Source organism: Cyprinus carpio, chromosome A21 (assembly GCF_018340385.1).
Source record: "Cyprinus carpio isolate SPL01 chromosome A21, ASM1834038v1, whole genome shotgun sequence".
Lineage (NCBI taxonomy): Eukaryota > Metazoa > Chordata > Actinopteri > Cypriniformes > Cyprinidae > Cyprinus > Cyprinus carpio.
In genome coordinates this window covers 1,304,646-1,332,110 of record NC_056592.1, presented here as the reverse complement: position 1 = coordinate 1,332,110, position 27,465 = coordinate 1,304,646, and the positions used below count along the sequence as shown (strand labels likewise).

General features: G+C 33.8%; 1 protein-coding gene across 1 annotated transcript in view; it reads right to left on the bottom strand.

Moving 5' to 3' along the window:
- Positions 1-21,730, bottom strand: part of LOC109049766 (transcription factor 4-like) — a 153,864-nt gene extending 132,134 nt beyond the window's left edge. Inside the window, exons 1-3 of the mRNA XM_042778510.1 lie at positions 21,067-21,730; positions 20,816-20,854; positions 20,055-20,127 (exon numbers count right to left, since the gene is read on the bottom strand). Coding sequence (XP_042634444.1) covers positions 20,055-20,127; positions 20,816-20,854; positions 21,067-21,189 — 235 coding nt within the window. The 5' untranslated portion in view covers positions 21,190-21,730. The remainder of the gene's footprint in view (positions 1-20,054; positions 20,128-20,815; positions 20,855-21,066) is intronic.
- Positions 21,731-27,465: the final 5,735 nt, after the last annotated feature.

Sequence of the window (27,465 nt, the reverse complement as noted above, 5' to 3'; positions counted from 1 at the left end):
TTTGAAACATAAACTCACTTAATTTAATTTTGTTCAATTTTTCAGAAAGCAAGACTTATATCTATCTTATCTAGAAAATAAAAACAAAAATACTGAGGAAAATGTTCCTTGCAACATTTAATAACATCACTTTATGAATTTATGACTTTTTAGGCTAATTAAGACTTTTTAAGATCTGCAGAAACCTTGATGTATGTGTATATAAAGGGTTTACATTGTCAAAATAATGGCAAGGATTTTTGAAAATAGAAAGCTTTTCTCTTTATGCAAAATATATTTTTGTTCTTTATATAGATATATATATATATATATTATATATATATATATAGATATATATATATATTATATATTATATTATATAAAGATGAACTCTTATCATGACAACAAATAACTACCAATAATGAGAAAACAGCAACAAATGTTCACAGGTGACACAACGATCCTATAAAAGTAACTGCATCATTTTCATGCAATATTGTTCAATTTGTAATTCTTTGTTTGACCAGAGACAACATTTGAGAGATTTCAGCTCATCTAACATGGATTTATATGCCGTTTCAATTCATATTTCTTATTATTTGTGACTCAAAAGGTCCCATAACCTCAGAAGTATTTCGACACAAATTCATCTGCCACTCTATAGAAGCTCATCAGATTACTCAGATGTCAACACGGACAGGTTGTGTTCCCCAAAAACCATCAACAAAACCACGCAACGTCAAAGAAAATGCAATAGCGCAGCTGATGTATATCATACAACTCAACTTCTGATCAGTAATGCCCTCACACATACAAACCCCCTGAAACCAGACCAGACCAGACCGGACCGCTGAGACTCAGTTACAGACTATTTCCGAGCATCTCCGTCGTCCGCCTGCGAGGAGAGAGACATTTTTTAGAGACTCGTTCAGCTCGGAAGGGCAGCGAGTCGATCCGTAACACGAGTTCTGTTCACACTTCAGAAGAAGACATATGCTGAAACATTAATGTCCTTCCCGACACAGCCAAGAGCGCCCATATCACTATTATCCAAACAGTAGAGCGACGCCAGGCGTTACGGCACCCCAACACACCTCCGTCACACCCGGCCGACCCGTCCCACACACACACATATGGAGAGAAAGAGTCTGACCACGTGCGTGAGAGACGCCGGGCTTTTAATAGATGCAAGTGACAAATAACAATATCAAGCGTGTGTGTGACATGTGTGGGCGAGTTGTTTTTGCTTAACGCTTTTATATGAGGGGGAAATCTAGCGGAGAGATGAGAAAAGAAACGAGGATCGTATGAATGTGGAGAGGCTTTGGTCATGTTCCAGATCCGGCTGTGAAATCTTCTTAATGTCTCCCAAACTTCTGACTCAATGCCGATTTTAGCTTCACCCATGCAGAGCCGCCGAAGTTTAAAGATGAACGATATCAATCGCAAAATAAAACAGAACGATCGGAAATTATACTGTGCGTAAAGAGGAAAGCAATTCAGTACATTTACAATGCAACAGTCATGTTCTGGAAATAAAAATCACTAATTATCCCCCCCCAGAGAAACAGATTTGGAACAATAATACATGCATCTTTCTTTCTCTAAAGTTACTTTTGAAGAACTACACTACCCACAATCCTGACGAGAGATCCACCAATCAGAGAACACACTGTTACCATGGAAACATTTATAGCAGAACTATATAAAACACTGTGAATGACATAACCGAGTCTCCTCAAACTCACAAACAACTTATATATTCATATAGCTCTAAATATTGTGCAATAAATATCAAATATGATGCTTTTATACGTGACCAGAGTCAATAGTTTTATACTGTACCGTTTTTGATTTGATCGGATTGTTCGCATTGCATAATGGGATGTGTAGCTCTCCTCATCATAACAGATGTTTCTGATTTTCAGATACTCTTCAAATCAAGATTCCTGATGATGTGATTCATCTCTGAGATGGTTGGTTTGGCTTGTGACTCTTTACTGAAGAATGTCTAAAATCCCATTGGAGAAAATGAGTGGGAAAAATACTTCCAGGACCAAGTTAAAAACACAAAATGCTTGGCCTGTTAGTGTAAACATTTACATTCTTTACTCTATATACTATATATATATATATATACTATATATATATATATATATATATATATGCACACACACACACACACACCACACACACATATATATATATATATATATATACACACACATATACATATATACATATACATATATATATATAGGTTTTTAAGTGTAAATGATTTTCTAATATTTTTTTTTATTTATTTTTTTTTTTTTTATTTATAAATGTCAATATATTTATTTAAATAAATATAAATGTATAAATTAAATATAACATTTTAATTTAAATATAAAAATATCAATTAAATAAAAATGTTTATACATTTTGTAAAAGTATTAAGACATCACCTTGGTAGTTGTTATAAGACATTTATGCATATTAAAAAATAAATAAATGTAAATTTAAAAAATAAAAATAAATAAATAATAATAATTGCATCCAGACAGGATGATTTTCTGTTCTGTTCTATTAATCCGGGCTGTTTCCCAGGAATGACGGCACTCTTTAAGTCCAGACCTTTGATTACCCATGAAAGAGCTGTAGATGTTTGACTGCACATGTCTGTACTTGAGTTCACAACACACAGAAACCAAGAGCCTATTCAAGCGCTCGCACTCAGAGAACCTTCACAGCCATAACAAAACCGATTTGAGAGGTAAAGAAAGAGATGAAAAGAGAGAAACAGAGAAAAAGATACATCAAATACTTCAGCGCCGCAGCAAACCTTGAAGGAATGGTGCTCCTGTCGTTCCAAATCCACACGACAGACTTTCTATTGTGGAGCAGCAGAGGAGATGTTTAGCTGAATGTTCACGCTGCTCTGACAGCAAAATTAAAACAAAAATTAAACATAATTAACATAAAAGACATATGGATTATTATAATACTAATAGGAATCTTTTACGGCATTTAATGAAATTTTTTTTGTCCTATTTGGAGTTTAACAGTGGCTAAAAAAAAAGTAAAGTGAATGTTCACAGAAGAAAATAAGTCTCAGGGGTTTGGAAAAACAAAAGTTTAAACAACAATTTTAACTTCTTAAACTGTTAAAATGTTACGATGTAACATCAGCATTAACTATAACTGTGTAGATGATGTTACAATATAACATCAGTTTTCAATTTCACTGTCAAAATAATGTTACAATATAATGTCAATGTCCATTTTAACAGTAAAAACTGCTTTAATATAAAGTCAATGTCCAACGTAACCTTCAATAGATGTTACAATTTACCATCAACGACCAAAATAACGGTTAAAATTATGTTACGATGAAACGCCAATGTCCATTATAACTGTCAATTAATGTTACAATATAACACAAGCGTCCAATGTAACAGTCCAATTTTTTATAATATAACGTAAATGTCCAATGTACTGTACAGTAAGTGTCAAAATATTTATTTTATTTAATTTTTGTCCTTTTTGGAGTTTGACAGCAAAGTGAGCTTCACAGAAGAAAATAACTTTTAAGGGTTTGGAAAAATACGAAGCGTGCAAGCGTGACAATTATCATTTCCGGGCAAACTATTCCTTGAAAAACAACAACTTTCACATTTAGAATTCCCAATGATGAAATGACAACTGAACAGAAAGAAAGAAAGACATAATGATGCAACGAGAGAGAGAAGGTCATGTTTTCAGCACGTTGCGTATGCATTGTGTTCGCAGCATCGCCTGTAGAACCCAAGGCCGTGTAATTCACAGCAATAGCCATCACGCGTCTCCGTCGCTTTCTCCTGACGCCGCTCTCTCTCTTCTTTAGAGAATATATCAAAACATGCCGCATGTGTGAAAGCGTTTGCGTCTGTAAACAGGTAAACATTTCCAGTCTACTCATTTGCAGGAGCTTAGCATGGTGAAAACAATTTGTGCCATTTAAAAAACCCTCTGCAAATGAAGCTTGAAATATTTTCTTAAAGTGGCGATATGTTTCATTCACACTTCGGTTTCAAATGCGCTAAGGAGGCTTCGCTGTTTTCCGTCAGGCTCTGGTCTCTCTCTCTCTCTCTGTCTCTCTGCTGAGAGCAATTTTCAAGGAAGCTTCACGAGAACATGCTCATTACAGTGCCTTCTCTTTGGGTTTGTGTCGGGTTCAAGCTCTAGTGCAGGAGAAACCGCATCTCCATCCTTAACAGCTCGTCTCACTCTGCAGTGTGGAAACAGTTGTTCCAGAACATGTGGCAGTGAGATGTGTGTGTGTGTGTGTGTGTGTGTGTGTGTGTGTGTGTGTGTGTGTGTGTGTGTGTGCGCGCTGGAATTTTGTGTGTGTTTGTGTGTGCGCGCTGGTGGGTGGGTCAGGTGGTGTTTGTGAACTCCGCACCTGTTACCGTGGAAACCGAGCGGGGACCAGACAGGGAATTCCGTGAAATCCTGGAACAGCCGATGCGGGGATGGAAACGGAATAAACGGGTGTGAACAGGGAGACGCGCACACTCATGCTAACACGTGATCACATATCAAAGACGATACGATGGAAATGTATCAGTGTCCGTATTATAATAATACTAAAAATGTACTTCCAGATCCTGCTGTTGAATTCTGGAGTGGGGGTTTAAATGTACTTCACTGTTACAATATACTGTCTAATGTAACAGTTAAAATGATGTTACAATATAATACCGACATCTAATATAACTGCAGATAATGTTTCAATATAATGTCAACATCTGATAAAAAATGTCAAAATAATGTTACAATATAAAATCAGCGTCCAATTTAAATCAAAAATATGCATTATATAACCTCAGTGTCCAATGTAACTTTCAAAATAATCTTACAATATACCGTCAATGTCCAATTTGACTGCAGATGTTACAATATAACATTCATGTCCAACATAGAGTAACTGTCAAAATAATGTTACAATATAATGTCAACGCCCAATTTTTAACCGTCAAAATGTTACAATGTAAAATCAACATCCAATATAACTGTGAAGATAATGTTACAATTAAACATCAATTTACACTTTTACTGTGAAAATAATGTTACTATATAACATCAACGTTCCAATGTATGTGTCAAAATAATGTTACAATATAACATTCATGTTCAATAACTGTCAAAATAACATTACAGTATAATATCACAATCCAAAATAACTGTCAAAATGATGTTACAATATGACGTCAACATCCAATATGTGTCAAATTAATGTTACAAATTAATCAAATTAATGTTGACATAGTCAATGTCTGATATAACTGTCAAAATACGGTTATGATATAACGTTATCGTTCAATATAACTGTCAAAATGCTACAATGTAACATCAACGTCCAATATAACTGTCAAAATAATGTTACGATATAATGTTAACGTTCAATATATATGTCTGTCAAAATAATGTTACGATTTTTTGTTTTCAATATAACTGTCAAAATAATGTTACGATATAATGTTAACGTTCAATATAACTGTCAAAATGTTACAATGTAACATCAACGTCCAATATAACTGTCAAAATAATGTCAGATATAATGTTAACGTTCAATATAACTGTCAAAATAATGTTACGATATAATGTTAACATTCAAATATAACTTTCAAAATAATGTTTACGATATAATGTTAACGTTCAATATAACTGTCAAAATGTTACAATGTAACATCAACGTCCAATATAACTGTCAAAATAATGTTACGATATAATGTTAACGTTTAATATAACTGTCAAAATGTTACAATGTAACATTAAGGTCCAATTTAACTGCCAAAATAATATTACAATATAACACCAATGTCCAATATAACTGTCAAAATTTTACAATTTAAGTCAACATCCAATATAAACATCAAAATATACAATATAAGGTCAACGTCTGATATAACAGTCAAAAAATTGTTACAATATAATATCAACCGATATAACTGAAGATAAAGTTACAATATACACAATATATTGAGCTTTCTGCTGTACTTTCTGACTGAAAGGCGGACGCATTCAAATCCTCACATACGCAAACGGTCAAATGCACTTGTTGGTCAAAACGCCTGTTTTTGAGAGTGAACATAAACATTGTCAGAATGTCAGAATTAGGCATTTTCAGGTGTTTCCCTGTAAATGCAGCTTAGAAACCTCATGCTGTCTGTTAATATCACATTTGTTCATTGTGAATGTCAGAATGTCAAAATTAGGAATTTTAAGGTCAGATCTTGTTTCTTTGATTTGTACTACTTTATCAGTGTTTACTTGATTTAGAAATACTTAAAACTATTTTATTTGCAAAAATGTATGTTAATATTTAACTTTATATTTATATTTAGCTTTATATTCGTTTTTACTGTAGTATTGAGAATCAAAAACTACACTAGCATCTGAAAACCGCTTCATCCCTAATATTAAGAGCTGTATCCTGCGCGCGTGTGTGTGTGCGCGTCTGGTCTGTCAGTGACTATAACAGAACACTCTGTGTTTACACTGAGCAGATCTCTGTCTTTCTGCTTTTCCCATTACCCATCAGCCCCTCCTCTCTGCTCCTTCTCAGCCAATGACCCTGACGGAGGAGAAAGAGGCCAGGAAGCCCCGCCCACCGTCCCGCCGCACGCACTAAATAACAGACCTCGTTTATTTCTGCACCCTGAACACCTGCAAAACTTTCAGAGGAAAAAAGAACGAGTGAGTGAGTGAGTGAGTGAGAGAGAGAGAGAGAGAGAGAGAGAGAGACGAGTATGTTTGAACACAGCGGCCAGACAAAAGCCTTTCATGAGAGGGCACTTCTGTGGGAAAAAAACTCCTCAGTGTCCGGTTACATTCCTGTCGCTCTCTCTGTCTCTCTCTCTCTCTCTGTTTCTTTAAACAAGAACACAAGAGTGGATTTAAAAAAATCTGTCAAGAGCAGGTCAAATTTCATCCCCAAACCAAAAGGCATTAATATTAAATTATATTTTGCTTAGAGAAAATGAAGCCTATTTTAAATTGTGATATTGTTTGCATGACAATTAAACACATTTATCCCCATATTCTTATAACTATTATGCATCCAGACTTTTTATTTTTTGTTTTATTGTCATTTCTATTATTCACAGTTGTGCTTCTCATTGGATTGCATTACTGCAAAATTAAAAAAAAAAACAGTATATATATAAATTTAAGTGCATGTTTTTTTGTGCATAATAGCAAGGTTGTATTCAACACAACAAAAAGCCAGTTGAATAATCATCATAATCATTGTTCTACTATATTATGCTAATGAGAATTTCTTTATTAATTATGGCAATTAAAATTGTGATGGGGTTAATTTGCCACAATTACAATAATCATAATGCAAAAACATGAGAAAACAGGGAAATTATAAAAGTTTAATAGTAAAACATTTATATATTAATATGATTTTTGTTGTGTTGTGTTTTATGATGATTTTAAATATGATTTGACTAAACAATACTGTATTGCAAACTAATGCAAAAGTAAAATGCTCAGATGCATTGCTCACATTGTCACATTACTGTCACTTATTGTCACAATCTCAAAAATTATTTATTTATATATTTTTAATGCAAAATATACCTATACTGTATTTTATCATTTTCCCTTTACATTTGGTGCAAAATATAACCTGGTCATGATTTTGCATAAGGAAGGAAAATGCAATGAAGAATTTATTATGATTTATTTTGTTTGTGAGTTTTGTTTTTATTTCTGAACGTTTCTCTGCAGTCGGCATCATATCTTTGGTTGCTGTACGATGTTTATACCACGTAACCCCAGCAGGTTTGATTTCTGCTCGATGTGTCACGAAACACACACGAAAAGTAAACAGCTTCTTAAATACATATTTATTGGATAATTAAGGCTGTAATTGGTTCAGGCTGTAACGAGATGGACGTTAAACCAACAACTGCAGTAAAAATTAGCACTTGGAAAAACAGTAGCACGTACTGCCCACACCACGAGAGTGAGAAAAACACACACACACACATGTGAAACGCACATAAACAAACACATTAAACACACGCAAGGGCTTTCTACCATTTCAAAAGGCTGCACACACACACACATAAACACACGCGCATGCATGCATGCAAACAACAGCCATAACCAAAGCATTGATGGAATGGAATGTCAATGGCGTCACAGACACACACACACACACACACACACACACACACACACACACACACACACACACACACACATATACACACTGCCAGATGTTCAACTGCCTTTTAGGAAAACCAAGATGAGATTTCCTCTCAACTTACACACACACCCTTAAACAAAAAAAAAAAAAAAAAAAAAAAAAAAAAACAGATAATCCGAACACTTCACTTCAACCTGACACTTCCCGAAAAATTCCAGTCATGCACGACAACATGTGAACAATTGCAGGAATTTCACTTCTAAATCAAAAATCTTTTAAACTTAACAAGTTACAGAGCAATTAAGAGAAACAGTTATAAAACAGAGGACTGGTCAGTCGAGTGCTAAAACACACCATGCATTACCACCCTTACGAAAAAGAAGTTTATTCAAGTGTGCTATTAGTATACTTCTTTTAAACTAAAAATAGGAAAGTATGCTTTTAGTTTACTTTTTATGTACTTCTCAGAAATGGGCTTTATGTACTTCCCAGAAATATACTTAAAATGACATTTAAGTATACTTGACTTATACTTACAAAAAAGTCTAAATATACTTGAACTATACTTAAGTATACTTAATAAAATAAACTTGAAGTATACTACTTTTTGGTAAGGGCAGCTCTGACGTGAACACAGCAGGTCCTTCATACTACAGCACAACCTTACTGATGATGTTATTTTAGTACCATTGAGATACTATTATAGTGTTTATTTATATTTTTATTTAGTTTTCAATTTACAGTTTGTCATTTTGTTTTTGACATTTTTATTAGCTTTTGTATTTTTTAATGTCTATAAAGTTTTTTTATTCTAAAAACTATATAGAACAATAGAACTACTTCATTATTAAATAGTTTTATAGTTATTCTGATTTTTGTATATTCCAGTGTCATTTTAATTTTAGTCAGCTTTAGTAATTTTGAGTTTTTTCTTCTTCATTTTTATTAGTCTTTGTTCTGTTTTAAATATGTATATAGTTTTTTATTAATATTCTGAATTATTTTTTATTTTTATACATTTCATTTTTTCATGTTAATTTTGGTTTAGTATTTTTTGTTGTGTTTTTGTCATTTTTATTAGTCTATTTTTTAAAACGTCTATATAGTTTTTCTTTTTATATATTACACTTTCCTTTTAAATTAAAGTTTTGTAATTTTGTATGTTTTTGACATTTTTATTAGTCTTTGTTTTTATTTTTTAAATGTCTATATATTTTTTTGTTTTTATAATTTTTTCTTTTTCGGTTTTAGTTTTAGTTATTTTAGTACATTGAGTTAAACTAACTGAAAATGAGAAATATTAAGTACAAGTGTTCAGGTTGTTTTTTGGTTTTTTTTAGTTTGTACTGTAATTACCCGTGACTGTAAAGGTCGACCAAATTCATAAAGCTACACAACAGCATCTATAGGAAGAACATGGAAAGCCAAACTCTTCTGCGTGAACGTTTCTGGAGCAAATGTGCACTGCATTCCCACTGAACAGATCCCTTCATTCCCAAACGCTTTTCCCACATCAAATCAGAAGGACAGACGGCCAGGTGCTGCTGACACAGACATCAGGAAAAACTGATTCATCAAACGCTTGACTGATGAGATCCTGGCCCCGTCTGGGGGTTTCGAGAAACACTGACCGACTAGCAGTCTAGAGATCTGTTTAGAAGCATGTTAGGACCTCTGACAACTACTAACAATAAATCCCAGAACAAATCCCAGAGACGCACATTAAACGAAAGACCTGAGTTACATTTACAGAGACTCTTCTCACACCAGAAAGGAAGAAAACACCTAGCAACCACACACAACACTCTAGCGACTGCATAGCAACAGCAAAGAAACACTCAGAACACCCTAGCAACTGCATAAAAACACTTAGAACACCCTAGCAACTGCATAGCAACAGCCTTAATGCTCAAAACATCCTAGCAACTGCATAGAAACACTCAGAACACCCTAGCAACTGCATAGCAACAGCCTAAATGCTCAAAACACCCTTGCAACTGCATAAAAACACTCAGAACACCCTAGCAACAGCCTAAAAAATCACAACACCCTAGCAACAAAATAGAAACACTCAGAACAACATAGCAACTCCACAGCAACAGCCTAAAAAACACAGAACACCCTAGCAACTGCATAGCAACAGCCTTAATGCTCAAAACATCCTAGCAACTGCATAGAAACACTCAGAACACCCTAGCAACTACATAGCAACAGCCTAAATCATCAAAGCACCCTAGCAACTGCATTAAAACACTCAGAAAACCCTAGCAACTGCAAAGAAACACTCAGAACACCCTAGCAACTGCATAGCAATAACCTCAGACACTCCAAATTAAAAATAACACTAAAATGTATAAAATAATACAAAATTAGTATTAATACAAATGATATATATGAAATATTTGATACCGTATTTTAAATATATTACCTATATTTGAAAAATATTATATGAAAGTATGATAAAATCTTTAAAATATCTTTATAAAATAAAATTATATTAATATATAATAATAATAACAAAGAATATATTTTTTAATATTTTAAAATCTTCATACATTTCTTTTACAACAGTTTTATGAAATAATGAAAATATAATATTACTATTCTAAAAAATTTTTATGGTTTACCTGACTTTTTATTTATTTTTATTTAAATGCAAAAAATACAGAATTAATTGGCAAAAACTGTCATATAATATTACTATTTTTATTTCATAAAAACTGTCATAAAACTATTTATGGTTTTATCTATCATTTTCATTTTGTTGGCTTTGTAATGTTTCACATAACCCGTATGCCATCACATTAAGTTTTGGATATTAAAAAGAGTAAGAGAGAGAGAGAGAGAAACACTTTCATCATTCTAGATAACTTTTCATGATAAAAGTAGCAACTTAACGAGCGTTCATTTTGAACTCTGTATACAAATACAGTATCAATGAAACCAGTAACACACACACTTCTACCTCTGACACAGATAACATCACACACACACACACACACACACACACACACACACGTGAGTCGCTAGCATTAGCCTCTGTCACTGCTCAATTATTACAGCCATTACAGTGGCACATCTTCCAGCAGTACACTTGACAATATCCAAACAAGTCAGCCGTTTTAATTAAAAGTTCTCTGTTTCAGCGTGCTCCTCACCTGTCGTGTTAATTACACACAGTGCTGCTGTTCCTCTGCCTTTATTTTCAGACGGCTAATTACACTTTTTTGAGTCTCTTCACCTTCACTGCTATGAGCAGGTGCGATGACAAAACAAGGTGTGCTGTTCCCACCTCACACGCAAAATCACCGCGATTCATTAAGGACAAGATCACTCGTTAACACACAGTTACTGGTTAATCTTTCAGCGCTTCTGGGAAATAACAGAGTTCTCAGTTATGTCTCATTTAGATACCACCTTTGTCTACTTTTTCTGCTAAAAAACCTGCACTGACAATCATGAAGCATCATTAAGGGAAAGAGTTAATTCAATTAAACTGTATTGCATTAAGAATTTAACTTCGCAGGTTTTAGGAGAAACATCTGAGACCCTGAAAATCATGAAGCTTGATTAAAGCCAGGAGTCGTGCTTTCCTAACTTATGAGACATAAATGAGACATTGAGAATCACATTAAGTATTTAACTTGGTCTCACATGTTTCTCCTAAATTTTATTGTTTCTCTAATTTAATTGGCCAGATGTTGCTCTTTTATGACCTATGGGAGATAAATGAGACTGTAATTGCTCAAAAATTGCTCTTTTATAACTTACGAGACTTAAATGAGACATAATTGAGAACAACATTAAGTATTTACTAAAAATCCTGCACTGAAAATCATGAAGCTTCATTAAGGGAAAGACTTCAATCAACACCATTTTAATGCTCAGAAGTCGCTCTTTGAAAACTATTAGAGTTAAATGAGACATAATTGAGATCACCTTAAGTATTTAAGTCTGTCTCAGATGTTTCTCCTAAAAGCCTACAATGAAATCATGAAGCTTCATGATGGCAAAGAGTTTAACAAATAAAACTGTATTACTCAGAAATTGCTCTTTCATTACTTGAGATATAAATGAGATAATTGAGAATCACATCAAGTATTTAACTTGGTCTCAGATGTTACCCCTAAATTTTATTGTTTCTCTAATTTTATTGGCCAGAAGTTGCTCTTTTTATGACCTATGGGAGATAAATGAGACTGTAATTGCTCAAAAATTGCTCTTTTATAACTTACGAGACTTAAATGAGACATAATTGAGAACAACATTAAGTATTTACTAAAAATCCTGCACTGAAAATCTTAAAGCTTCATTAAGGAAAAGAATTTGATCAACACCATTTTAATGCTCAGAAGTCGCTCTTTGAAACTATGAGAGTTAAATGAGACATAATTGAGATAACCTTAAGTATTTAAGTCTGTCTCAGATGTTTCTCCTAAAAGCCTACAATGAAATCATGAAGCTTCATGATGGCAAAGAGTTTAACAAATAAAACTGTATTACTCAGAAATTGCTCTTTCATTACTTGAGATATAAATGAGATAATTGAGAATCACATCAAGTATTTAACTTGGTCTCAGATGTTACCCCTAAATTTTATTGTTTCTCTAATTTTATTGGCCAGAAATTGCGCTTTCTATGACCTATGGGAGATAAATGAGACTGTAATTGCTCAAAAATTGCTCTTTTATAACTTATGAGACTTAAATGAGACATAATCGAGAACAACATTAAGTATTTACTAAAAATCCTGCACTGAAAATCATGACACTTCATTAAGGAAAATACTTTAAATGCAACAATATTTTATTGCTCAGAAGCTGCTCTTTCATAATTTATGAGATTTAAATGAGACATGATTGAGAATGAATCACATTAAGCATTTAACCTTGTCTAAAATGTTTCTTGCAAAAAAACGGCACTGAAAATCAAGAAGCTTCATAAAGAGAAAAGTTCATTTAATAAAATGTAATCGCTCAGAAGTTGCTCTTTCATAACTTATGAGAATTAAATGAGACAAAATTGAAAACCACATGAAGTATATAACTTCATCTCACACATTTCTTCTAAAAACATCTGCACTGATAATCGAGCTTCTTCATTAAGGGAAAGAGTTAAGAGGAAAATAGGTCAGAAATGGCTCTTTCATAAGAGACTTAAATGAGACTTAATTGAGAAAAACAAAGTATTTAACTTTATCTCACATGTTTCTCCTAAATTTGATTGTTTCTCTAATTTTATTGGCCAGAAGTTGCTCTTTCATGACTTTTAAGTGTTAAATGAGACATAATTGAGAATGTAATTGCTCAAAAATTGCCCTTTTTATAATTTATGAGATTTAAATGAGACATGATTGAGAATTAATCACATTTAGCATTTAACTTTGTCTAAAATGTTTCTCTTTTATAAATTATGATATTTATATGAGAGATTATTGAGGGGAGAAGGCTAATTTAATCAAATGTAATTGCTCAGAAGTTGTTCTTTAATAACTTATGAGACTTAAATGAGACAAAATTGAAAACCACATGAAGTATTCACACGTTTCTTCTAAAAACATCTGCACTGATATTTGAGCTTCTTTATTAAGGTAAAGAGGTAAGAAACTGAGACTTAAATGAGACATAATTGAGAAACACATAAAGCATTTAACTTTGTCTCAGATGTTTCTCCTAAAGTAGCAAAATAAAAACAGACACAAGTGAATCAATGCATGTGGAGCAGCACAGATCATTTGATGAGAAACGTGTGAGTTCATACTGAGATCTCAGTTTGAGACACTGTTGAGATCTCTTCTGAAACTCTACAGGCGTCACAAGTGAGATCACTAAGGTACTTTTCTCTGGAGAAACATCTGAGGTTTCAGCACAAGTCTCCTTTTGTTCTCAATGCAGTCTACATTTGAGACATTAAAGAGATCTAATAAGTCATTTTTCTTGACTCTGTGTGTTTCAAAAGCATGGGAACGTTCAGGAACCTGTTTGAAAAGGGCAGGGCGATTTTCCAAAGGTTATTGTGAACGAGAGTCTAAGATCAGCACCGTGTGATGGGTGTTTCCCATCAATCGTCATTACCCACAATGCACTTCGGCCCTATTGTTGTTTCATGAGGGTGCTGAATCACTGTAGACAGTGGCGTCTTTAGTCAGTACACTTTCCCAGGCCGTATTTTAAGTCATTCATTAGGACTCCGGATGGGACGGGATCAGAAATGACAGAGTCCAGTTCAGGCTGCACATCTTTGTGCAATACAAATAAAACAATAACATTCAATTATACGGATCTGAATGGAAGTGAACGGATTGAACCGGATCGCTGCCCCACCTTAACCGAACCCGACAGATGGAAAGCGGACTATATTACCCATCATGCACCAGATTAGATCAAACTGGACTCGACTAGTTGAACTAAACAAGACTCTAATGGAAAAGCCCTTAGATAAACCACAACGAGCAGATCTCACATTAAATGAAGGTGAAAAGCAGCCTCCGTTCCACTCAGGAGACCAGCACACAAAAACAGGAAGTAGCTCTGCCTGCACTTCCTTACAGACATCAGCGTCTGTCCAAAACAACACGAGTGCTGCTCACTCGGCCTTCAACATCAACCTGTTTATCAGCCGCTTGGCATCAACATCCATTTTTATCTGCTTCAATTGTACTTATATTTTCCTGTTGATGTTTTTTTTATTTTTTTTTTTAACTTGTGCAGACATTATCAGAGTTATAAATATCACACAACACTGCAAAATAGATATAAAACAATATAAAAAAGCAGTAATTCCGTCATGTTTTACGGTATAGAATATATGTGAATATCCTTAAAACTAGATGCAGTTATTTGAGCTACAATATTGGACAAGATTACAAGATAACATTAAAAGAATGTATTTTATGGATGTTAGATTTATGCTTAAAATAATAATAATAATAATATTATTATTATTATATCCTTAAAACTAGATGAAGGAAAAAAATTCATTCAAAATATAAAGCTTTAAGGTCTTATGCAATTTTCTTTGATTAAAAAAATAGTAAATAATATATACAATATAAAATAGTAAAATACCTTGTTTAAGGATGTTAAATAATTATAAATAACAATAGAAATAGCAAATATTAAATCTAATTTGTTTAAGGATATTAAATAATAATATATAATAAAATAATAATATTATTTTTTTAAACTTGTTTAGGGACATTCAATAATATTAAATAACAATAAAATATAATAAATAGTTAATATAACCTGTTTAAAGATGTTTAATGATAATAAAAATAATAATTAAAAAAACTATAAATAGTAAATCAGATTATTAATAATAATTTTAAAAAGCAACAAAAAATTATATTAATTAATAATATTTTTTTTAATTATTAATTTTTAATTATTAATTTAATTATTAATATTTTTAAATTATTAATAAAACCAGTACATACGTCAAAAGTGTTTAAGGATATTAAACATTAATAAATACAAAGAACAGATTATGCATTACTTAAAAACAATTGCAGTGAATCCTGTACTTTTTTTATGGCATTTAAATTCAACATGAAATGAGAAAAAAAAAATAGATAGAGTACAGGACTTGATTTTACACTTTGGGAATCAACTGGATCATGAAAAGTGCCAGACTGGGATGGAGGAAGGTGAAAAACATCAGAGGAATTGATGACGTCAAACGGAAAGAAAGTCGTTTCAGAGGCGGAGCAAGTTATTTGACAGTTTGTTCTTCATAACTGATGAATCATTCACATTAAGACCAGCAACATGGATTAAGACAGTAAACAGAGCCGGTTTTGATTTGATGTTGACTTTAATCTCGTACCCCGTCCGGCGTGACATAAGTGCTAATCAACATGCGGCGTATGTTGCGTCTGCATCCGTCTCTAACAGTTCAAGCACAAATAGGTTTAAGAACCGCATTTCCAGGTCAAACAAACAGCGTGTGAGAGCCCAGACCGGCCTTATCAAAGCAGCGCAGAGATAAAAAGCAAGAAACATATTCACAAACACACACACACGCAGACATTTAATCACAAAGGAAGTGGGCTACAGGACACAACAATGTCAACAGAGCGAGAATCCAGCCAGCGGCACGGTGGGAAACAAACCCTGCTGACGTAACTTTGGAGGACACACAGGACACCACGACTGCTTTTTGGAGGGACGAGATGCAAACAAGTTAAAAAGCAACAGAAGCTATTGTGCTGCCGAAGGCCCCGTTCTAGGGGCCCGTGAAGGGACGGTCTGTTGTGATTATGACGCCTAGAAATTCACTTTTAATTAACATTCACTTCATTTTTAGGGGTATCTTTAGCTTTATGAAGGCATTTTTTACGGATTATATATAATATATATATATATATAATTATTATCAAACAAAATGTTATAGACACTGCTGGTCAAATGTTTGGAATAATGAATATTTTCTGTATTTTTTTGGAAAACTGGTCATCAAGGCTGCATTTATTTGATTAAAAATACAGCAAATACATCAAAAAATTTGACATAATATTACAATTTCAAATAAGTGTTTTCTATGTGGATATCTGTTAAACTGTAATTTATTTCTGTGATCAAAGCTGAATTTTCAGCATCATTACTCCAGTCTTTAGTGTCACATGATCCTTCAGAAATCATTCTAAATTAATACTTTTATTCAGCAAATATGCATTAATTGATCAAAACAGACATTTCTAATGTAACAAAAGATTTCTGTTTCAAATAAATGCTGTTCTTTTGAATTGTTCTATTCATCAAAGAACCATAAAAAAACAAAAATATTAAGCTGTTATGGTACACTATATTAAGCCATTTTTAACATTGATAATAATAAGAAGCATTATTATTAACTGAGCATGAATAATAATTGAGCAGCAAATCATCATATTAGAATGATTTCTGAAGATCATGTGACACTGAAGACTGGAGTAATGATGCTGAAAATACAGCTGCACATCACAGAAATACATTACAGTTTACAATATATTCACATAGAAAACACTTATTTGAAATTGTAGTATTATTTCACTTTTTTTCATGTATTTGCTGAATGTAGAGCTTTTTTTTTTCTTTCCAAGACATTACAAATGTTAATTCTAAACGTTTGACCAGTAGTGCATAATCTAGAATATTATGAAATATCAAACTCACTATGGTGGCATTTATTTTTATTTATTTTTTTTTTTTCTTTTTTTTTTTTGGTGTCATTTTTGCCGTTGTTATTTTTTTCCTGAATTTATTTTTTGAATTTTAATTTAAAAATTAAAAATTTGATTTTGTAGGACACATGGTATAAAATTCAGTGGGAGGAAAGTAAGTGAGGGTGGGTGAAAGAAGGAGGAAGTAAATAAAGTCTTTATTGAGGATGAACTGATTTCTTATATAAAGTAGAGATGGTTCACTTTGCGTTTTCAGACATCTGTAAGGTCATCTAGGGACATCCACATGCTGCACAACTAGTGAAGACAGCAGCGTTTTCTGCTGTAGTGAACTAAACTCATCAGTGAGACAATGAAAGTGAAGTGAGATTTTCCCCACAGAGCTGACATAACGCTGGCTTTCTGGCATCTTTTCTCCGCGAGCTCAGCGTGACGTCTCTAGACGGCTAATAATAAAGCACAAGCATTCTTAGCATAGATGCTACAGCGTCTGGAGGAAATGGTGAATTCAAGTGGCCTAAATGACAAAAGTGCTTCATATTTTCATGTTCATTCATACTGATTACTGGCAGACTGTCAAAATGCATTTACTGTTTATCAGACAGAAACTACGATGAAGAATTCAAATTCAGCACGAGGCATTTTAAGTTTCCTCTAAGCAAAGAAACAAAGAAAACATGACAATTCATGAACGAAACAATGCTGTGGAGACTTTTATCCTGAACCACCAAAATGCTGATTCTGAGGGTTGTCAGAAAACATTGTGAAAAATAATAAAAATAAATAAATAAATGTATGTATTTAAATATTCATATTAATATTAATTTAAAAGAAATAAATACATTTAAATATTAATATTATTTATTTTAATTAAATAAATATATTTATTTATTTAAATATTAATTAACTTTTTTAAATATAGACGTTACAAATATATAGCATTATATAGTAATTAATTTTATATAGATACATAAAATATAAAACGGTATAAATATGATGCTGTGTGTGAAGAACTGACCCACTACTCATTGAAAATCATCTCCTCCATTCAAAAACATAAAAAAATAAAGTTTTAAGTGTGATGCAAAGCTGTCGTACGACTCAAAGAGACCTGAAATATAGCGCACGAGTCATATGGACCGCTTCTGCACTGCAAGTTTTGTCATTTCAACTTAAAACAAGTTGTTAAAAGTGATTTTAAAGGACAGAAGTTGCCAGAAGGACATTTTTAGACACATTTTTATCTCACACAACCAAAAAGATGAGCAGAAATAGTCAGTGGCCTGAAAATCGGACTATAATAAGCAAGCTCATTATTAGCATTAAATAGCAAATTGTGGCAATAATATTGCTATTACAAGCTAAAACGCTCATTAATTCCTAATCTCAGGCACAATTAAAGGGTTTGATATTCCTGTGCATCTCTCCCCCTCGCCGCCTCGGCTCCTTTTCTGCCGTCGTTCTGCTCGCTAAGAGAAAGACAAAGCCGCTCTGAGAGGTGCTGGATTGTGGGAGGAGAAATCTTCTTCTCTCTCTTCATCTCTGCGCTTAATGCAATCGCCGGCGTTTGATTGACAAGCATAACCAAAACAGAGCGATGCAAATAGCAGCAGCGGCACTTTTGTCGGCCCCTGCACAAGTGCGTTATTAAAATAACCCCACTTTTCAACGTGGCTTAATAAGCTACGGCTGTTTCCAGAACAAACGTACGCCGAGCTATCCGGGCCTATCCACCGTTAGCCGAAATCTCAGAGACTGGCACGAGATCCGGGCTTTAAACGGATAAATAATACACAAATTTAGCAGCATGCCCACACGTTTGTGTTATTTATTTAATATGCCGTCTCTTTCCCCTCTCTTTTCTCAACGATTCACACTTTTCCCAGCATTTCCAAGCCAAGTTGCATGGCAACAGACTAGCTGTAGTTTGCAGACCCCCCTCCATCCTCCTGCCCGACTTTCCAACAGCGCAAAACTGCGACACAATTCAGGCGAAAGCGCAGGAACCGAGGGGCAAAGGAAGGGGGGTGGCATGCAAATGATCAAACCCTAAACAACACTCAAGTCTGAAGAAAACAATAGCAGGCATTGAAAACACGAAGGCCGCGACTACAGAACGTGTCTCTCCCTTCAATTGTGCATTCGGATCACGACTCCAATGCATTTGAACACAGATGCATGCTGGAAAAAGCATGCACGGTGCCAGTTACTTCCTTAATGCACCTCCAGGGTCAAGGTCATTTCTTTTCTGTGGCTGTAATAATTTATTTATTTGCTGCCGTCACAGCAGGAAACATTCATCAGAGGAGGAATTAAAATCAGCTCTCGCATGCAACCCAAGTGTTGCTCCAAAGCAAACCATGTTACAACCCGCAATGCAATAAAATGTCACCTTTTATTAAAAATGCACACTTTAACAAAACAAATCTCCGCGTAGGAAAGCCTGCAGGTGCGGCGTCCATATTGCACAAATTATGCATGAGTGTGTTTGTGCGGAAAACAAGCCGAACGCCAACATCTGCCACAACAATCAAACTCGCATCACAACGCAAAATTCTCACAGCTTGTGAACTGTGCATGTCACACACACACACCTGAAGTTTGCAGGTCACGTTTTCTCCACACACACACATGCATTGCATTTTTAAACCAAGCTTATAATTACTCAGTGGGCCGTTGCACAAAACGACCCGGCAAAAACACAAGGTTGGGTTGCATTCGACATACTTGAGCCAGAGAAATGTCCGCTTCCCAGAGACGTCGGTCCGTTCTTCCCGCTGCTGACAGGAGGGGAAAACATCTACAAAACAATCATGACAACACATTAAAAACTTCCATAACCCACCCTAAATCAAAGAATATAAAACACGTCCTGGTTAAAAGCATGCTAATCACAGCATAATGCATTGCTTTACATCATAAATGCATGCAGGTTAATTTGATTAATAATATAACCTACATTAAACTCAAATATTATCCGACTGCAATGTCAGAACGAAGCCAGATTTCACGTAATCAATGTCCTGAGCTCATAAAGCAGCCTGACTGTCACTTCAGCCTCTGTCTGTCTGAATGGAGTCGCTGCACACAGACAGCTGGAATATTTTTGGATCTGTGGCTTCATAAAACACATTTCCTGAGTGAAAACTTCCCAAAAGCATTTCTGACAGGATGCACATTTAGGTTTTTTTTTTTTTTTTTTTGCACTGAGTCAGATGAACCTCTAGAATCTACTCTAATCTCACGTTCCTTGTCAAAAATAATTCTGATGGAATTCCTATCATCATCTGGAAGAGATCCTAATGGGATCAAACTAGAATTCTTCAGAATTCCAGTCGGATAGAATAGGAGTGACTCCAAATGAGTAGAAATTCCATTAGAAGCATTTGTAAAGGTTCAACACAACATTTATATGAATCTATTAAAGAAAAGGGAATAAAGAAAAGGAAAAAACACAAGAAAAGACTGAATAAAGTGGGATATACTACCATTGATGTGGGGAACATTTTCAAATCGCTGTTTCGCATCTATAAGACAACAGAATTACTAATGCAACATCACATCTATCAAATCCACACAAGCTTTTTCAACTTTCTTTCAGATTTCAAATGCAATTTACGCGGCGCAAAAGTCATCTTACAAGACTTCTACTGAATCATTTGCGCGCAGAAACACAGTGACAAAACGAAACAAAGTGTGATCATTGACCTCCGGCGTGCAGAAACGCGAAGTGACTTACCGCGCTGAAATCCAGCAAATCGCTGAGTTCTTTATCCGTCCCTAACGCGGCCATTCTTTGATGATTATGGTGATGATGATGGTGATGATGCATTTTTAGAAAATCACATAAACCTAAAAACATGGAAACAGATCGCAATGAGAAAACACCCGATCAGGAGGAGCGTGTCTGAGCTTCAGAAACACACACACACGCGCGCACGCACGCGCGCACACACACACTCACTCATACACACACGGACCCACGGCACGATCGAGACCCAAAAAATCCACTCTGCATGAAAAAGAAACTGTGGATCAGAGCAACACTGTGGCACGAGGTGAAGCGGACGCGCAGGTGTCCGGTAGCACGATCGCGAGCAAAGTCTCTCCAAGTGTCCCTCCGGCGCGCGGCTTCAACAATCCGAATCAAGACGCGCGATCGCTAACTGAGGGGAATGTGGATTAAATAAACGCGCAGATCTGCCCGTAATGAGTTCCGCTCGGCTCGTGGAGTGCTTTATTGACAGGACGGTGAAGGAGCGTTCAGCGCGCGCCGGATCAGTGTGCGCGTACAGCCACCTACTGCAGGAGCGCCCTGTTTATTCACAAAAAGCCTAACTTTGACTGCCGTGAACTTATATTAAACGCTTCACAGACCGATCGAGCGCGCGAAGGTGGTTTAGTTCGAGATATACGAGTAAATATAGTAATTATTGCATATTTGTGCGCGCGTCCTAAAAGCACAGATGACAGCTGAAAGCAGATCAGAGTCAACTTTGGGTCACTTGTTTTTTTTTTTTTTTTTTTTTTAAATAAACGTATTTTAATCACTTTGACCTTTCGGGATGTTTACATTAAAAACAAACAAACAAAAAATAATTAAGGAAAAAATCAATTAAGGGAAGAAAGAAAATAAAAAAGAAGAAAAAAATGAATAAAGAAAATCCCGTTTTTAATCGCTTTTGGTCTTTCGGGATGTTTACATTAAAAATAAAAAAGAATTAAGGAAAAAAATAAAATATGAGGAAAAAATGAATAGAGAAAAAACGTTTTTAATCACTTTTGATCTTTCGGGATGTTAAAATATAGATCAATAAATTAAATAAGGTAACAAAAATTTGAAAATAAAGAGTAAAAAAAAAATTCTTATTGTGAAAAACGTTTTTAATTACTTTTGATCTTTTTTAAACAAAAAAAAAATTAAAGAGAATAAACAGGAGAAAATATCATTTAAAAAATGTGAATTAATTTGACCCTTAAATGTAAAAATTCAGCCCCTCATGCATATGCAAACTGGTAATATGCAAACTGTAAAAACTGTCTTTTAACATGATTTTAGTTGTTAGAGAATAAGGAGGCCTTGGCTGATCTTGCTTCATGCCAACAAAAAGCACTGCAGCATTTTCCCAAACACCTGTAGTGCTGCAACAGATTGTTCTGCACAAGTGGAGAGGAATGGAGGGTTTTCCCCGATGAATGTGCAAAGTCTCATTGCAGATAAATACACAGCAACTAAAACTGCAGTTTATGATGCACACAGGTTGAGTGAAGAAGAAAATAAAAGAAGCAAACCAACCCCCCCTTGCTGAAGTCCTTTAATATTTCTTTCCTTTACTCCACCAATATTAGGTGGATGACCAGAAAAATAAAAATCAGTCAGCAGGAGGCTTAGAAAACACAAAAAGCAAATCTGATCATAAATTTCACTGTGATCAGAATCAGTATTGATCTATCTGTCATCATCAGTTTAACTGATCGGTTTACTTTGATTTAAATGCATCGTTGTGCTTTCATAACAAGGGTTTAATATGGTTGCATTGGTGGATGACACACTGGGGCTTTATGAAACCCTGCAGAAGCATCTCTTTAAGAGGTCTGATGTGTCACTGGTGTCCATTATTTCACACACCTGCGCCGAAACCTTCTTATTCAATAAAAAATATGAAGATGAGGATTGAAGAGCAACAGAGAACAACTACAGCCTCCTTTAAACCTTTGCCTTGTTATGAAAGGTTCAGCCAAAAATGTGTTTTGAACCACTGATGCTGTTCAGGTGGGTCAGGAAACGAATTTGTGACACAAACATCACTTCCTGTTTGAATGCAGCGCCTCCTTGTGGTTTTGCAGATTCAGAAGTTGTAGCTAAAGTTGTAGCTTTTTAGTCCTAAAGTGACTTAATGTGCAGAAGCATTACTGTATCATCACGGCTAGATTTGGTTTCAAAAACAAAAATAGTTTGTCCATTATCAGGTCAAAAGCATTCTTCTCTATTGACATGCATTCAAAAAAAAAAAAGAAAACTATATATTTTGGCTTAATAAAAATACACTTCTATATAAAATATATAGCATAGTCTAATATTTATAGGCTCTTAAAAGTATGAAATTAACACTTTTTTCAGTGATCAAACACATCTACAAAATGAACAGAAATATGACTAAAATGTTTATAGCGTATTTTTATTTTTTTTAAAGGTTTAGAACAGGACCACAAAATTGGCCATACTTCTATTTTGTATTTTATTATGTTAAAATATGAGCACGAATGCATCCTTCTCCATTGACATCAAATGGAAAAAAAAAGCTAAATATTTCGACTTAATAAAATATACATATACATAAAAATAAATATGTTTTTATATAAAAATATTAATAAATATATATAAGAATATTCCATTAGATTATAGTATATTTACCAGAGTCTAATTTTTAAAGACTCTTAAAAAAATTAAAGTGACCTTTTTTCCACGGTTGTTCAGAAGCATGTACAGTATTCTGGGCGGGTTATCCAGACTGTAGCATGAATAACCAAACCGTAAGCACAGCACCGTATGAAGCATGGGTAGAGCCACAGGGAAGAGGCTTCACATGTGATCCGAAGGAACGGGCCGCAGCTGTGGAAACAAAGAGCCGTGTGGAAACCGATTGTGAAACTTCACAAAGATTCCTCCCGGATCATGCAAAAATACCACAGTAATCAATACCGGCAACAAGGCGAATCTGACTTCAGTCTGGAGTTATGAGAATTCAGTTCAGCTCCGAGGTGCACGAGCAACATTTAAATTGATCATTGATGTCTTTCAGCTCTGTGCATGGAGTACAAAACAGACCAAGTGTGTTTAAGTATGTTGCATAAAAAATGCAAATGTATTTTGGTGTAATTTTGTCTGAATTTTGCTTCAAAATAATGACTTAATGGAATAGTTTACCCAAAAAATGAACATTAGCTGAACATGTGCTCATCCTCAGTTCATCCGAGATCAGGATGAGTTTGTTTCTTCATCAGATTTGTAGAAATATTGCATTCCATCAGTGTCTCATCAATGGATGCTCTGCAGTGAATGGGTGCCGTCAGAATGAGAGTGCAAACAGCTGATAAAAACAACATTTTGATTACTTTCAGATTACTTTTGACCTCATTTGTTTAACACATTGATTTAAGTAGAATAATATTGTACCCTATTGATATAAAAAAATACAAAGTGACAGAAAATGTATTCCATTCTTTGTTAATAACAACATGAAGTGCATTACACATTATATTACGTCAAAGTGTCCAAAAACTGGGGTTCTTGAAAGACCTACAGGTGAACGATACGTAATCATGTAATCAGTAAAATAGTCTGACATTTTAGTATTTTAAAATCTAATTACAAGTATGTGATTTTTGGAACCTGATTACATAATCTAGATTACTTGTAATTGGTTACTATCCAGCACTGATTATGGACTCATATTTTAGTCGGGAGCAACAATTTGATGTTAAAAACGTCTTAATGCTGGATTTGTTTCAGCTTTTGTCTTCTCCAGATGTTAACTGATGGACTGGAGTGGTGTGGATTACTTGTGGATTATTGTGATGTTTTTATCAGCTGTTTGGACTCTCATTCTGACGGCACCCATTCACTGCAATGCATTTTCATTTTTGAGTCAACTATTCCTTTATATTTAAATCTGTTTCTCAAATAAGGCATCATATGCTGTCAGGAGACTTGATGAATGGACTGCTGTTTTTTGGAGCTTGACAGACTGAAAAAAAATACTTACTTTTATGTTCCACTGAAAAAAATAAAGACATGATGGTGAATAAATGCTGAGTTTTGGCTAAACTATATATTTAAGCAAAAACAAATAAAGCCAGATCCTCCTGAGGAGATCCAGATTAATGCACAAGTCTCTTTCTGAAGCACACAATGCTAAAACATCTTAATACTGACACAAAGAGGATGCACACTAAGCCTTTAAGCCTGTGACTCTCGAGGTCTGGAGACACGGCAAAGCAGATTTGAGATGTACTTTACTATCTGCGCTTGTTCCTTCCGCCGTCAGGAGCAGATCTACATGTCATGTTTATATGTAACGTGAAAGTCTCTTCTGTCTGTTAAAGCTCTGACAGCGAACGCTGATCCACGGCCGCACATTTAATCAAGGATCAAATAGATCTCCTCCTCGTTAGAGTCCGGGCGGCCGGGTCTATCTGGGTCAGTGGAATTACAGCGGGAAGTGTTTGGATATCATACCACAATTAGTGATTAGATGGGAAAGGATTGAAAACTAACGTCAGAGATCTCTGTGAAGCATTAGCGATCACATGGCGGGGAGAAACCAGAGAAATGATATTCATCCCATCTTAGTTTGAGCTTCATCAATCATTTGGCAGATGATCTTCAGAAGAGTCTGGTGAGAAATGTTTGAGGTCATATCGAGATCGTTCACTTGGGGATTGCAGACTTCGGTGTGATGGAAGATCGGAGTTGAGTTTGAGGCACTGTGGAGATCTCTCCTGAAACAGAAAACACATGAGATTATTGAGAGATTATTTCTCAAGGGAAAATTAAACATCTTAATTCTCAATTTATTCTACAATTAATTTCATTCCAGTCAAGGAGAAAAAAACTTAAATCAAACAACTTAAAATATCTACTTATCTATCTATCCATCTATATACTGTAAATGTATATATACACCACACACACACACACACACACACACAAAAATAGATTTTTACAATTAATTATATATATATTTTTGGTTTGAGGTTTTGAATAAGTACTTAATGTTTCAGCTCTACCTTTAAGTTTATTGTGCTCATCAAGCCTGCATTTATTTGATCAAAAATACAGAAAAAAAATGTAATATTGTGATATATTATTACAATTTAAAATAATTGTTTTTAAATTTATTATACTTTAAATTATCATTTATTTCTGTGATGCAAAGCTGAATTTTTAGGATCATTATCACATGATCTTTTAGAAAATCATTCTAATATGATGATTCATTATCAAAGTTGGAAACAGTTCTGCTGCTTAATATTTTTTCAGAACATGTGATACTTTTTTAGTATACTTTGATGAATAAAAAGTAAAAAAAAAAAAAAAAAAAGAAGCTATGTGTTTTAAAATATAAATATTTTGTAATAACAATATACACTACTGGTCAGTAATTTGGGGTCAGTAATTTTTTTTCTGTCTTTTTTTAAATAAAATCAACTTTTATTCAGCAAGGATGTGTTAAATTGATAAAAAGTGATAGTAAAGAAAATATATTATTAGAATATATATTATTAGAATTTTTTTTTATTTTGAATAAATGCAGTTCTTTTTAACCTTTTATTCATCAAATATATTAACAGCAGAACTGTGTCAACACTTATAATAAATCAGAATATTAGAATGATTTCTAAATGATCATGTGATAGACTGGATGTTACATGTGACACTGAAGGCTGGAGTAATGATGCTGAAAATTCAGCTTTGCATCACAGGAATAAATTACAGTTTAATTTTTTTTTAAAGTTATATTCAAATAGAAAACTATTATTTTTTAAGTTGTAATAATATTTCACTATATTACTGTTTTTCTGTATTTTTGATCAAATAAATGCAGGCTTGATGAGCAAAAGAGACTTTCTTTCAAAAACATAAAAAATAGTAATGTTTCCAAACTTTTGACCTGTATGTATATATATATATATATATATAAAAAAATACTGTTTTAATATCTCAGTTGTTTAAGTATAAGTATATTTTATAATGTATTAATTATAGCAAATTATTAAAATGTATGTATATAATTCAAATACATTTAAATATAAAATACATATAATTATACTTAATTTCTATATATATATATATATATATAATATATATATATATATATATATATATATATATATAACAAAATATGTTTTATGGAAGACATCATATGACTAATAATGTAATATATATCTATAGTTTTAATATCTGAATTATGTTATATTAATTAAATTATAAGATACCATTAAATATATTTAATTTCATACATTACATATATACACACATTCAATACATTTCATATATAAAATGTAATGTTTTATAGAATATAATATCACAGTTAGACAGATTATTTTCTGTGGGAAATTTAGCAGATAGAAAAAA